This window comes from Ciona robusta, chromosome 12 (genome assembly GCF_009617815.1).
Source record: "Ciona robusta chromosome 12, ASM961781v2".
Lineage (NCBI taxonomy): Eukaryota > Metazoa > Chordata > Ascidiacea > Phlebobranchia > Cionidae > Ciona > Ciona robusta.
In genome coordinates this window covers 3,809,281-3,823,344 of record NC_143246.1, presented here as the reverse complement: position 1 = coordinate 3,823,344, position 14,064 = coordinate 3,809,281, and the positions used below count along the sequence as shown (strand labels likewise).

Genomic DNA, 14,064 nt, shown 5'->3' with positions numbered 1-14,064 from the left:
AGAGTGGCTTTGTGGTGAGTCGCCTTTCTCTCCGTTACTTGTGGCTTCGCGAGAGCTGATTGGTTGCTGTGCCGGCTTCAGCTGATATAGAACTGAATAAATGTGCGAGCCTCAACGGAGATAGGCAGTCAGCTGTTTGCTTAGCTGAGCTGTAGCTCAGTTGTCTTACGCATGCTGTTGCAGTAGTATGGCCTTGACAGTAAATTATATTTCAAATGGTAATTTAGGACCAGTGTCTCTTTATGTTAAGGTTTGATATTATCTAGTACAGACCGTATGCTTTTCTGCGCGAGAACTTTGGATCGGCAATCGTGTTCAGATATTGCGCAATTTTGGGTGTAGCGCTTGTGGCAATCGACAGTTGTGCAAGAGCAATAAAACAACACATTGTATTTAAAACTATTCAGGATTGAAGTATTTGTGTTCATTTTATGAAATACTACGTTTGTTAAACGATAGCATCAGGTTTAAGTAGACAGTAAATTAGGTCACGTAATTGTTGCAGAGCTTGCTGCGCCTGTACAAAGTTTAGCGGTGATTTATAGCACAAGAACATAAAGGCTTATTACAGATTTAAACTATAGCATCTAAAATGAAATATTTTTCTGTTGCAGCAATTAAGACCAAACTGTGCTCGATATCATTTCGTGTTTATTTTAATCATTACCAACCGTGAAAGCCCATCATTCGGATGGTTGTAAGCGACTTCTACGGCCTGACAAGCTCAGCGTCTGATATGGCTAACCCAGTTCAGGTTGGAACCGGTCTAAACCGGTCCGAGTCATCCGATGCATTCCATTTGAACACTACAAATACGACGGATGACTTCAACTTTAAGAGTTTCCAAATGGCCGACATAGGAACCATGAGCATCGGCTCCGATACAGGCGCAATGCAAAACAATCAAGAATTTCAAGAGAACAGACAATATAGTGACAATACGTGTTACACGGCGTCCATGGTCGCGGGCTACTGCAACGAACAAGATCAAATGAACCCGTCGCCCATTAGCGGGTCTTCCTGTTACTCTTTACCAGCATCGCCCCAAAACGTTGCCCCAAGCCCCCCGGACCTTAAACCGACCCCAGAGGAACTGCAGTGGTTCGCAGCGCAACAACAACAGCAACAACCTACCATGTCATCCTCATCTTTTAACGGAGACATTTCCTCCGAAGAGGAAGAGGTATTGGAAACATTATTGGCCAACATTAACAAGATGCCAGAAGCCTCTGTGGTCCAGCAAGTAAATAACCAAGCCAGCTACATACCACCTTCAATGGAGAGTTTTCTGCAGCCGATTTCGTTCCCTCAACCTACTTATTGTAGCCCGAGTCAACTCCCGAACGGATGCTCATCTCTACCTGTGCAAGTTTGCAGCACCAATTCCGACCTGGCCGCTTATCCGCCTTTTTTCGCTACACAAACAGACACTTTTCCGGATTACATCAGCGCTCAAAACGGCGGTTACCAGCCGACGAGTAACGCAGTTTGCGCGGGGGAAGACAACACCCTGGACAGCTACGTAGCCAAGGGCCTCCAATCCCGCAGCCAAACACCAAAACCGCGTACCGCTTCTAAACAACAAAACAAACGTGTGACGTCATCACTGCCCGGCGAGGCGCAGGAGAACCTTCCAGACGAGCAGCTTACAGCAATGACAGTGCGGGACCTGAACAGGTGTCTTCGTGGATTAAGGTAAGCGAGTCCCTATGTTATAAGTAGGTCGATAATCGCCACAACAACAAGTCAATTGCGACATGGCCTGCAATTAAAGTGTTTTCTCCATTTCGCGGAAAATGACGCGATCTGATCCACAGTCGCTCACCTATAATTTTTCCATCAGTAACCAAGATTGATATCCTTGTTTTTCTCCAACAGCAAAGAGGACGTCATGGCCCTGAAGCAAAGAAGGCGGACGTTAAAAAATCGAGGTTACGCTCAAAGTTGCCGCACGAAACGAGTGATGCAACGACATATCCTCGAGAAAGAGAAAGATGCCTTGCAAATACAGGTAACACTCTAAGAAGTCTAAGCAACAGAGCGTATTATGACGTCACACAACCCTTTCGTGACGACATTACCCCCCCCGGCTTAAATATTCTGTTGTTTATATTTTTCTGTTCGTTTCAGTTAAACCAAGTAAGAGACCACTTGGCCGCTATGTCGAAGGAAAGAGACGACTATAAGACGAAGTTCGAACGACTTCGAAAGTTCTTCCTGCAGCAGCAGCCGGGCGCATCTACGCAGAACGACGAGTGTTTTCGGGTTGATTCCTTCCATTAACGTTCACTGTGCGCCAGGGTCTAGTTCTGATTGAACTGGAAACACTGTGAACTTGAATTTCTTCGTGGAAGGCCAACGGATCCGGCATCAAACCCAGTCTACGGAAGTCCAACAAAATCATTCCTATAACGTTTGAAGCGTCCAACTTAAGCTGCTACTATAAACTTACCAAAGAACGAACAAAACTACAAATTCTGCTTTTTCTAACGAACACAAAATAGCAGACATGACACACGCGTTGCAAAACCCCGTTTTCCGTCGCTGTTTCGTATTTTTTACCCGTTCCGCCTCTATCGCACCACGTAGCCAATTTTATTCAAAAGATTTGATCGTTTATTTGTTTTTTTTGTTTTTTTCGTCTTAAATCGTTCCAAACCATTGTTCCACGTGCAATTTTAGGAAATGCACGCAACCAGTTGCTTCATGCATAGCACACCGTCACGCGTATCGCAATGTCATTTTCATACATATATATACATACGTTCCACATAGAATGTAACTGTGCCGTCGGTGCTTCGCCTGTTCCCCGCTATCCCAGGACCCACAGTTCCGTAAACCCATACAAATGTTTTTTATTTACTGTATTTTTCTCACGTTGCCATATCGACATACCGTACCCCTGTTATAACCAACAACCCGAACATATTTTCTGTACCCAACTTTTTCCGCTATTACGGAAGCCTTTAATACGTCCAGGTCTGCTTTGTACCGATTCAGTTATTGGCCTTTTCGCCAAAAAATAAATTGTTATCGGTTTGTAAATGTGTTATATCTATGATGTCACCGTCTGTTTCGATTTTCGTTCCATCCGGAAGACGTAACACAATGCTTGATATGACGTTACAATGGGCTTTGTTTACGAGCTCTCTCCTATTGGACGACGACGCAAGAAAGGCGTATTACGTAACATGGTTTATTGTGTCGCACCATCGAAAACAGTGGCTAATCCCTATTGACTCGCCGGGCATAATAAGTTACAGCCAGGCTGTTGTTTGTCGCTATGTTTGCTAAGTGGAGAAAGTCCTTGTAAAGTTTAAACTTGTGCATGCAATACTTGACACGACGGCTCGACCTTCAAAGCGGGGGTTGTCACGCATGCGAGGTTGCCAAGTGAAACCATGCGTGTCCAGGAACCCTTCCTGCTGGAAAACCCCCCAACCACAAGACTCACGCCACTCGTTGTCGTTTGCCGGAAAAACATATTTTTTTCGCCCGGCGGTGAGTCATATCTCTTGCGCGGCAAACAAGATGTTACAAACACTCTGTTTTGCACGCGGCAAGTCACGACGTAAACTTTACCCCAAATATTGCCAAGCAAGAGGTCAACGACCGTTCTTATTACAAAACCACATAACCCCTTCACCCCGCCCCCCATAAAAAGTCGCGCACATTGGGTGCAACCTAAAAGCATCCGCACCTTTTCCGTGTAACTGTTGTACTTTATGGAGCTAAACAAAGAAATTAACATGCAACTAATAATTAAATTGAAGAGGTGTAAAAAACAGTTTGTTTGTCACTATATGTAACATTGTGGAGATTTGTTATTTAGCCCAGTATAGCAGATTGTATAAACAGCGATGACGCACATTAGGAGTTAAATCTAACGCTTTGCGGGTTCTATTGGAATCGGTCCATGGTTGCTGTTGTTAAATTGGGCCCGTACTTGAAATCGTGGTTTATCTTTTATGTTTCATTACAAATATTAAAATGTATGAAAAGTAGACATAGGGTAAGTTGGGGTAAGATGGGACGTGTTTTCATTTTCTTTTATTGTCCTATTTAAGAGTAAACGAAAAATTGTCACAGAATTATATCACCGTACCCTCACGACTCCAAAAGAGCGTTGTTAATTGTTCAAAACACGATCAGGATATTTGGATGTTATGTGTTAAGGATGTCCCATCTTCCCAAACCTTACCGTATATTTTAAATTACCGATCATAAAAAAAAATTAAATAACTATTAGGCGTTATTCTACTGTGCGAGCGTGTTATTTATTTGTTTTACATGCGATATCAAAACGCTACTGGTGACGCAATAACCGTTACCACCTTCCACCTCAAATTGTGGTCGAACAGCCATGATTAGAGATAAGATATACCGACTGAGAGAGAATGCCGAATATGGCTTACGCAATGAATGACGTGTTAGTGGCTTAATTAAACCACAAACATGGATCTCCCCAGTCAATACACAATCAACATTTCACTTTTGGTAGTGAAGCTTTTAACTGGGTTCTTGTATAACTGCACTAACAGTTTTTAAATATAGTAGGGTGGGGGAAGATGGAACATATTTAGCACATAATATCCAAATATCCTGATCGTGTTTACTATCAAATGGGACAATAAAATAGAATGAAAAGGTGTCTAATACTCCCCCACCCAACACAAGATATCGAAAGCATTATATTTATAAGGACAATCGTAGTTTTAAATGTAAAAATTTCATTTAAAGTCAAATTAAGTAACTTATTTTGCCGCTACCCGTCAACTTACACAAAAGCAGATCAATAATCGCGTCTAAAATTGCGGCTCCTTCTACAAGACGCTGGTTTGCGGTATTGCTCATCAAGTAGTAAAGTGCTGGACTTTAAACTTATCAATATAAGCGAGGTTCAAGTAAGCGGTTAGCTTTGCGCTATCAAATGCAATTAATTTTTAGTCTTTATGTGCGAACCATACTTAGAATAGAAATTTAATAGTAGGGTGGGAAAAGATGGGACACATTTTAATCTATTTTCTCGCCCCATTTGATAGTAAACAAAGAATATTCAAAGAATTTTAAAACCGTAGCCTCATGACTTCCATAGACCGTTGTTAATTGTTTAAAACACGATCAGGATATTAGAATATCTTGTGCTAAATGTGCCCCATCTTTCCCCACAGTAATCTATAAAACTAAACATCCACTTCTGCGCGGATGTATAAAATAAACGTGACACGGGGAAACCTTGGTCATACATGCGCTCACAGCCAAAGAGCATGCACGACCTGCTATTGCTTGGAAAACACCGACTTTGCCAAGTGGTGTTACCTGCAGTGCATTGTGCACAAAGGTGAAACCAGGGCCATGCGCTTTATCTTCTCATCGAAGCGTGTAGAAGACAGAGAGAAATTTGTTTTACTTGTATGCAAAGCCAAAGCAGAAAATTAATCTGTGAAATCCTTTCGGCCTTGCATAAAAACCAGCCGATATTTTAATTCTCTATTATTGCACTTTTTGATAAATTTGTTTTTTGCACACGTGGTGCAGAGACTGGCGGTTATTTCGGGGAAAAACGTCACAACCAATGATCACGAGTCGCCATCAGCTGCCGATTGTCGTCTTCGCGAAGCCGGTGAAACAATGAGTTTGTCAGCCAATCAAATCCTTAGCTGCCAAATCACGCGCATGTTGCGTCACAGTGCATCTTGTCGCCACACAATGAACAGTCAACTCCCAATAAAATTTCCAAACCATGCGTTCCTTATAAGGCTCGAATCCCGAGTAGATCAAATATGATGCAACTGTATAACAGGGGGTTCCCCCACATTTGAAACGATATTAACCTGCTCGCATGACGTCATTTAATACGAAAAGTCGAATCTCCAAATAGGTATATTGTAAAGTATAAGAATGAAGGAAAACGGGACACCTTTAACACAATAAATCCAAATACACTGATCGTGTTTTAAACAATTAACAACGGTCTATCGGAGTCGTGAGGATATAGTTTTATAATTCTTTGAATGTTCTTTGTTTACTGCCAAACAGGACGAGAAAATAGGATGTAAAAGTGTCCCATATTCCCCCACCCTACTATATATCTCATTACAATAACTCGTTTGTTGTTGGTTTTAATTTAAGCGATTTTAAAACCACAATAACTGAACCCTAGTATATAACTCTAACACCAAACTCTCTCTTTGAGTTGTCATATTATCTTTGCCAGTACACGGCTCAAATTTCAGTCACGGTAACGCAAAATATATTCGGAATCGCGAAAATCGCCAAAGCGTGTTTGCCACGTATACAGCCTTTTTTCCCTGAAAATTACTTTTAATATCGTAAAATGGAGAAAGATGGGACACCTTTAACACATAATATCCAAATTTCCTAATCGTGTTTCAAACAATCAACAACGATATATGGAAGTCGTGAGTATACGGTTTTATAATTCTTCGTTTTTTTTTTGTTTTCTGTCAAATGGAACAATAAAATAAAATAAAATAAAAAGGTGTCCCATGTTTCCCAACCGTATAGAATCAAAATGTGTCCCATGTTTCCCCAGCGCTTTTGTAGTTCCATGTATAGTGCGTGATACCGCAATATACAATAAACATTTTAGTTTGTAGCCACTGTATACAACATATTTACCAGTAACTTATACAATAAAAACAAATCGTGATATATCTGGCCCGTAAACTTTAGCAATAAACTAGTACGGAATTTATAAACCAATACATTTTTTGTTCCGAACATTTGAACTGTTATTAATATTCGTACACACAACATAATAGCAATTATATATGTTTCGTATTATATGGTACTCTGGGGTAAGATGGGACACCGTTAGCACATAATATCAAAATATCATGATCGCGTTTTAAACAATTACCAACGGTCCGTGGGAGTTGTGAAAAAAAAACGGTTTAACAATTCGTTGAATGTTTTTCTACTACCAAATGGGATGAAAAATAAAAAAATGAAAAGGTGTACTATCTTCCCCCAACCTACTATATAAACGAATAAAATCTGAACCGAAAAGTATTGCCCTTGGTTGACAATATCTCTCAATGAAGTCACAATTACGATTTATTCGTTTCGGTTTTAGCTAAACGATCGTTTATTAGATCCTCGGTAATGGTCCAAAGACGAGTAGCAGCGGTGGGGTCCGAGGCCGGTTCACTCGGCTCGCAACGGAAACAGTTGTTAAAGTAGAGACCACCTATTCCTTCAAGCTCGGGGGCCGTGGCGACGAAAACAGAACACGCGGCTGCTTGTTTCTGCAGAAAAATGTTTTACGTCAAAAAATTTTCGCAAAAAATATTTTGGTTAACTCTTTATCAGGAAAATTGGGTTATAGACTATTTTGCTCTAATAAAGAGGCATTGGAATTTTTTTTGCGGCCAGTGAGGTAATATAAGGGTTAGTGGTTCTTGGTATTACTAAAATTCTGACGTCACAAGCGGGTCTGTGACGTTAATCGGCGTAACGATTAACCCGCGCACCTTCGTCTTTACACGTATACACAACACAACAAAAAGGCGGGCATGACCCGATTCGTTTATGGTGTAGTTTAAATAAAGTTCGGTGCTGTTAACATCATATGTTTATTAAGCTTCGATTCGAAAATATCTGTAGTGGGGTGGGGAAAGATTGAACACCCTTTTCTCGTACTATTTGGTAGTAAACAAAGAACATTCAAAGAATTACAAAACCGTATTCTCACAACTTCCATACACTGTTGGTAATTGTTTAAAACCCGATCAAGATATTTGGATATTATGTACTAAAGGTGTACCATCTTGTCCCATAGTACTATATCATAAAAAATACTTGGTGCTTTGGTACAAAACACAATATAAGTGATTCGAAAATGCCAATTCAAATCTACACCGACAGAACCAAGACCGCGCCTCAGAAAATGCCATCTCATTCGTTGCAGTGTGTTGTCATAAAATACGCTCAATCATATCCGCTATAATTAGAGCCAAAGTACAAAACTGGACATCGTTATGTGAGTGTCCAGTCGAGCAAATAAAGGTAAGACCCGCTTAACCCCCATGTTGATAAATGAACTCATCCGTGTGCTGGCTTAGTTCAAAATACTCGGTGTACAGAGGCACCATGTCTCTCTTTAAAGAGGTTGTTTACTCAATAGATTCAATGAATGGATCTGCAGTGAGGACGCCGGTCCATAAATTTGCAGCCAACCGTTGCAATAAAACGACGTCACACCAATGTAGTTATGCAAAAGTGATTCGAAACCTTATGTAATAAAATATCGTATGCTTCGTTTGTGGAAAATATAAATGCAAAATTATATGCCAGTGGCATGCATGTAGTGTTGAAACAGCATTACAATGTATACGTCCGATATTTTTTGTTTTAATGTGCAGCATGTTGGGGTAAGATGGGACACCGTTTTATTATATTTTCTCGTTCAATTTGTTAGTAAATAAAGTAATAAATCATAAAACCGTATCCTTACGCCCCCCATTAAGTGTTGTTATTTGTTTAAAACACGATCAGGATATTGGGATAATGGGGTTTTGTGTGTAAAGAGTGTCCCATCTTACCCCACAGTACTGTACGTTTTTACTACCCCTTTACACAAGTTGTACACTCACGAAAACCTGCAGAATATAGTGTTAAAGCGCTGGTTCAAATATTCTGTTTCACATAGAGAGGTTTCACAGTAGCGTGGGAGAAATTTGACCTAAGCCACAGAGCGGGAAAAAACATTGCGACAATTAGTCTATGCTGTGGTCATGGCTCCACGTCGAGCACAAACTAGCAAACAGGGTCGGCATTGTATAATTATACACCACCTATCGCGCTCAACGTGGCGTCCTGGGGTTAATCGAACGACAAACACGGATCGCACCACACCGGGTGTTGATTGTACATTATATCAAACGAACGACGCTGGTTACAGAAATGTTATAAGGAAAATCGCATTACAGTGATCCAAATTCACTTGGCACTGTTTTAATGTTCACAGCTTGTGCAAAGCAGTTAAATGCGGTCGTACTTGTGTCGTAATAATAGCCCACTGTTACGACACACGGTTTAAGTCGAGTTAGTTACTCATTAACGCTCTGCACACTGGCGCCATTTTATCTGCAAAGTATTACGCAACTTATTGCAGCATGGCTTTGCACGGTTGAGGCATTTTCTCAATACGTGCATTAGTTTCGGAAAATGTATCTTCGGATTACGAAAAAATCCGAACCGTGGCTATCGTATTTAAATGCAACATAAAGTGACTGGTTAATGCAGGGGTTCTTAAACTCTTTGAAGCACGCCCTCCCAATGAAGATTTCAACAAACTTGCAATGAAGATCTCAACAAACAAATGTAATAACACTTTATTTTATAGTTTTTCGCGCCCCCCCTTCCGAGTGTTTCACGCCCCCCAGTTTAAGAACCACTGGGTAAATGTATGAAGCAGTACACAGTTTGTAATGCACATACTGTATAACTCGTTAATGGGTAAAATTGATTATTTTAAAACTTAAAAATAGTTTATTTAAAAGACAAAACTTTAAAAAAAATGAGGTAATTTAATTTAAAATATTTCGTCTTTTTCAAAACCCAAATCGAATGAACATTAATGTCTTTATTTTTAACACAAACGACCAAATCAGTCATTTTTAGAAGTACTTAGGTGGCCATTGTATATCACTCACGAAGCCTATTTTAATTTAAACGGATTATTGTCGAGATTTTGACGCTTAACGCAAGAGTGGTTGATTATGAACAGTGATTGCCCACACGAGTGTTTGCAAACGTTTATTTTCTGTCAGTCTGGCGACTTAAGCCACCATTGCAACTTAGCAATGACCCGGTTACGGCGCCTTGCGGTCATCCAATTTAACCTAGAGGCGATGGCGCTGCGACGTCACAATCGCAGTGCTGTTTCAAAACTTAATGGGCATGGTCGTATAGATAAGGCAATTTAGGGTTTTCTAAATCTTGATCGAAACGATGTTATTTTAAACCCCACAAAAACAGCGATAACGCAATTACAGAAGCAGATCAACTTGCTAAGCTGCGTGGAGACAAGACCATGACTGCAGAGCAAATAAATACCCAATGAAGTGCAATTCTTGCAAGTTATCGTATAGCCGCAGTCGAAATCGTTTAAGAACTTTAAGCGACCTGCAATTTGCGACTCTGCCCAGATTAATATAAGTCGTCCCCGCCGTTGCTGATTGCCCACTCAGCAATTTGTTGTGCAAGAAAATCGACGTCACATGATAGCACTCCTTGTACGCCACAAACCGGTCTTCTCCTATGTCGCAATAATGGCCGATTATGACGAGTGGGCGGAGTATTGGTAAACAAGTCACGGAAAAGAAATAAAAACATCTTTCCGCGATTTCGGAACTTGGCCTTTGAAAGCAGCTGATTTGGTCATTATCACGATCACGTGATCATTAAGAACCACGTGACCAGGAAGTTTCGAAACTGATGACTAAGATTTTGATTTACAGCCATTATTAAAGTTGGTGTCAAAAAATGGCGACGATGCAAAAGCGCTGAATGCATGTCAGAGGACGTCATGCTGATATATACCAAGATGAAACACTAATACAATGATAACAACCGGATTTTGAAATGTTACAAGCACGTAGGGGTGCAGAGTGGTAACCGTTTTGACTGCTTGCACATTTTTCAATGGTGAAGAGATACAGTACTGTGGGGCAAGATGGGACGCATTTGAATATATAAAATCCAAATATCATGATCGCGTTTTAAACAATTAACAACGGCATATGTGGGCCGTAAAGATAGGGTTTTATAATTCTTTGTTTACTACCAAATTGGACAAGGAAATAGAATGAAAAGGTGTCCCGTCCTACCCCAACCTACTATATCACTAGTGCACGCAGAAAAAATAGGATCTACGGACACAAATTGTGGATCACGTGGTCTGTAGACTCCAGGACAGACGACCCGTCCTTTCTGCTGCCTTGTCTGTTGTTTAATTATACACCAGTAGATGAACGACGAGTTACGAGGCGCAGTTTCTCTTCACGGGCAAGTGTACTACGCCACCGCTTATAAACAAGCGTCGATTGTTGAGGTTACTTCTTGAAAATTTATAAACGCGAACAAAAACATTTCGGGGGAACGATTTATGGAATAGTGGTGCCAGACGAGTTTTGAAGGTAGTGACTTTTCGCAAGCTTCATTAAGCAATTACGCGAAAGAGTTGCATATTATGACGTCATAATTATAACCCCCGCTGCTGTCTTCTGTCTAAAGTCTAAAATGATGTAATAGACAAATTCGCTGATGCAAAAGACGGTTAAATAGTTTCAAAAATGCCATTTCGATCGTCTTAACATTAAATCATCTTTGACTTAAAATATTCACAAAAAATCGACAGCTCATTTTTTATCTGGAAACACTGCAGCACGCGTCAGCAATCATTGGCGGATCAGCGTTTTAAAATTTTGACCAATCAGATCATGGAATCGGGTTACTACGACTAATCGGCAAAATCTATCAATTTCCGTTCACGAAAAAATGACGACTTTTTGCAAAAACTTGCTGTTTTAGTTTTTCAAATCTAACACTTAGGTGTTATAAGTTTGCTTGTTGGAGGAATAAACTAAAATTTTATATAAATATTTTTGCAATAATTTTAAGTCTTGCAGATTTTTAAATTAAAAAATTTAATTTAAACATTTAAACGAGAAACTCAATACAATGTCTACCGACAAGCCGCTACTTTACAGTGGGACGGGGCAAGATGGGACACATTTTTATCCTGTTTCCTCTTCCCGTTTAATAGTAAACACAGAACATTCACAGCAGAATAAAACCGTATCTTCATGACTCCCATAGACCGTTGTTGATTGTTAACAACACGATCGGGATATTTGGATATTATGTGCTGAAGGTGTCCCGTCTTACCCCAAAGTACTAGATATATGTATCTTTTTAACTATGCAGAAGTGCATCATACTGGATTACAGGTCGTTTTTATTATCACCGGCTGCTAAACCCATTTTTTTTGTTATGGAGGAGATATTTGATTTTTGTATTACTTGCATGCTAAATGTTATTACGGCCATGTCTTGAGCAATTCTTATATTACAGACTTGCAGAGCATGAGTCAGTCAGATGCAGCAAACTCATTTCTTCGCCTAATCTTGCAGCAATTATGACTCAACCGCTGCAGACCGGTTCCAACCGGTTCTGCGATAACTTGCGGCAGGAGGCACGCGACTGTGGAAATGATAACTAAACCGAACCTCCTTTTCCGCGAACGATATCCAGAAAAGGGAAAAACATTGTAACGCGCACGATAGTGGTATACGAATACCTTGTGCTCAATAACAAATACGAACGTAAACCCAGTAGCCAGAAAGCAAAAATACTAAAACGCGTACGATAGTGGTATAACTTAGTAGTGAACGGTGGCGATACAGAAATTGTGGTAACGACCGTCGTAGCGCCAAAAACACTCTGTACAATTAGGGTGACTGTATTCCAGGTGCAATGGGAAAAATAGACGGATAAAGTTTACAAAGTCAGAGGTTTAGTCCCATGGGAGATGAATTAACCCATCGTAATGATGAAAGTTTAATTTGTGCCAGCCCCCTGAGACCTGTCGCAGGTGGGCGTCGAACCCAAGCTATTTCGGTCACCAGCTGGGCCGGATAAATTTAACCAAGGCGATTGCTGCATTCGGCTTGCCTTACAGACAATACATGATTGAAAATCTGTAAGTCTGGTTCGTCCCATGCGACGTGCCGACATTGCCGATGTGTTGAGTTACATTTAAACGAATTTGTTAAAGTTTGCAGCGGCGGAAACCTATGCCAGTTAATTGGAAGTTAGTCTACTAATTGTTTAAATGTGAACATAATGTTTCTGACATAAGACCTATCGCGTTTTATTTTTCATAAATTTGAAATCCTTTGGTTTAGGTAAGTTAAAAAAACACATAGTGGGTGGGCGACTCCACAGCGCTCCCAAGTGACCAGAAAGTGTCGCGAAATCGCGGTTAATTCGCGACCACGAAACGTTCGACTAGAGGTCTTGTCCTGATTAGCTGCAAGATTTGGCAGCCACGGATCAGTGTCACGAACATTGGAAATCGAGGTTGAGCAACCAAGTAAATAAACAAGATGAGTTCGTGGCGAAACTTCTAATCCGCGGTTTTTGCGACAGCGACCGAACTTTTGGCAGTTTACCAGTAATTTTCCACTCGGGACTCGAATTGTCCGATTTCTGGACGAGATAAGTCGCAGGTCGGCAGTTTATGGGGTGTGTAGACATTGGTTAATTCGGATGAGCGCTCGTAGTTTCCAGTCACCTTCACTTGACCTACAACTGCGCGCCAAAATCGCTTGCGTTGGCGCGAAATCGAAGCATTCTGATTCGTCGACAATTTTAATAGAAAGCGCGCCCCCGCTCGACCTGCGAGCCATGAATGGCGACGCGACTGGCGGGAAGCTCTGTGTTTTGACGCGAAAAATACAACTGCGGTTGCTTTGCAGGTGCACAAGGTGACCAAAACTCATTAGCTTGCAGTAACTACCGCCCGAGGCGCTCCCGAGCCACACGAACACACGACACGCTACTAGATTGGATGAGATTACAGCCAAGGAAACAATGGCCCTACCGCAGGAGGATCAGCTGTCTCAATTAACGTATATTGCACCAGAGACCTTGATGGTCGAATTGCCCGAGGGAACGTTGGCGTAATCGTAAACACGAAGCTCAGCTCTGTTTACTACGAACAACTTCGTGCCAGCCACCGTAGTTTGCAGCATTGAACGAACAGCAAAGTGCGGGAAAAATTGCACCACCTTGCGGTAACGTAATACTTGAGCGTTGAAATAATAAAGATACAAACGAAGTCTTTGGGTCAGCATTTTGTTGCGTTAACACCGACTAAGGTTTCCTCCACAAATTTTATTACTACGCATCCACGTGTATGGGCTTTGTTATGCAATCTCGGGTTCGTATGTCGAAAGTGGCGCAACACATATTGTACGGTAGAAAAAGACGGGACACCTCTAGCACACGATATCCAAATATCCCGATCGTGTT

The 14,064-nt window shown here is 41.0% G+C and overlaps 2 protein-coding genes across 5 annotated transcripts in view; one reads left to right on the top strand and one right to left on the bottom strand.

Annotated features, from left to right (window-relative positions):
* Nucleotides 1-14,064, bottom strand: part of LOC149726924 (WW domain-containing oxidoreductase-like) — a 29,934-nt gene that overhangs the window by 3,768 nt on the left and 12,102 nt on the right. For 3 of the 4 annotated variants that reach the window (XM_089889447.1, XM_089889448.1, XM_089889450.1), the window contains exon 10: nt 6,237-7,271. The exons of the other annotated variant lie outside the window; for it this stretch is intronic. In XM_089889447.1, coding sequence (XP_089745573.1) covers nt 7,074-7,271 — 198 coding nt within the window. In that variant the 3' untranslated portion in view covers nt 6,237-7,073. Of the gene's footprint in view, nt 1-6,236; nt 7,272-14,064 lie in introns of those variants that run through there. 4 annotated transcript variants of the gene reach the window in all.
* LOC149726926 (uncharacterized) lies at nt 138-3,045 on the top strand. Its single transcript, XM_089889451.1, has 3 exons — nt 138-1,695; nt 1,879-2,011; nt 2,131-3,045. The coding sequence occupies exons 1-3, from the start codon at nt 692-694 to the stop codon at nt 2,281-2,283; spliced, it is 1,290 nt and encodes a 429-aa protein (XP_089745577.1). The 5' UTR covers nt 138-691; the 3' UTR covers nt 2,284-3,045.

Coding starts and splice junctions, on each gene's coding strand:
- LOC149726926 (XM_089889451.1), top strand. CDS start 692: ATGGTTGTAAGCGACTTCTACGGCCTGACAAGCTCAGCGTCTGATATG. Junction 1,696..1,878: donor AGGTGTCTTCGTGGATTAAG/GTAAGCGAGTCC, acceptor TTTCTCCAACAG/CAAAGAGGACGTCATGGCCC. Junction 2,012..2,130: donor AAGATGCCTTGCAAATACAG/GTAACACTCTAA, acceptor TGTTCGTTTCAG/TTAAACCAAGTAAGAGACCA.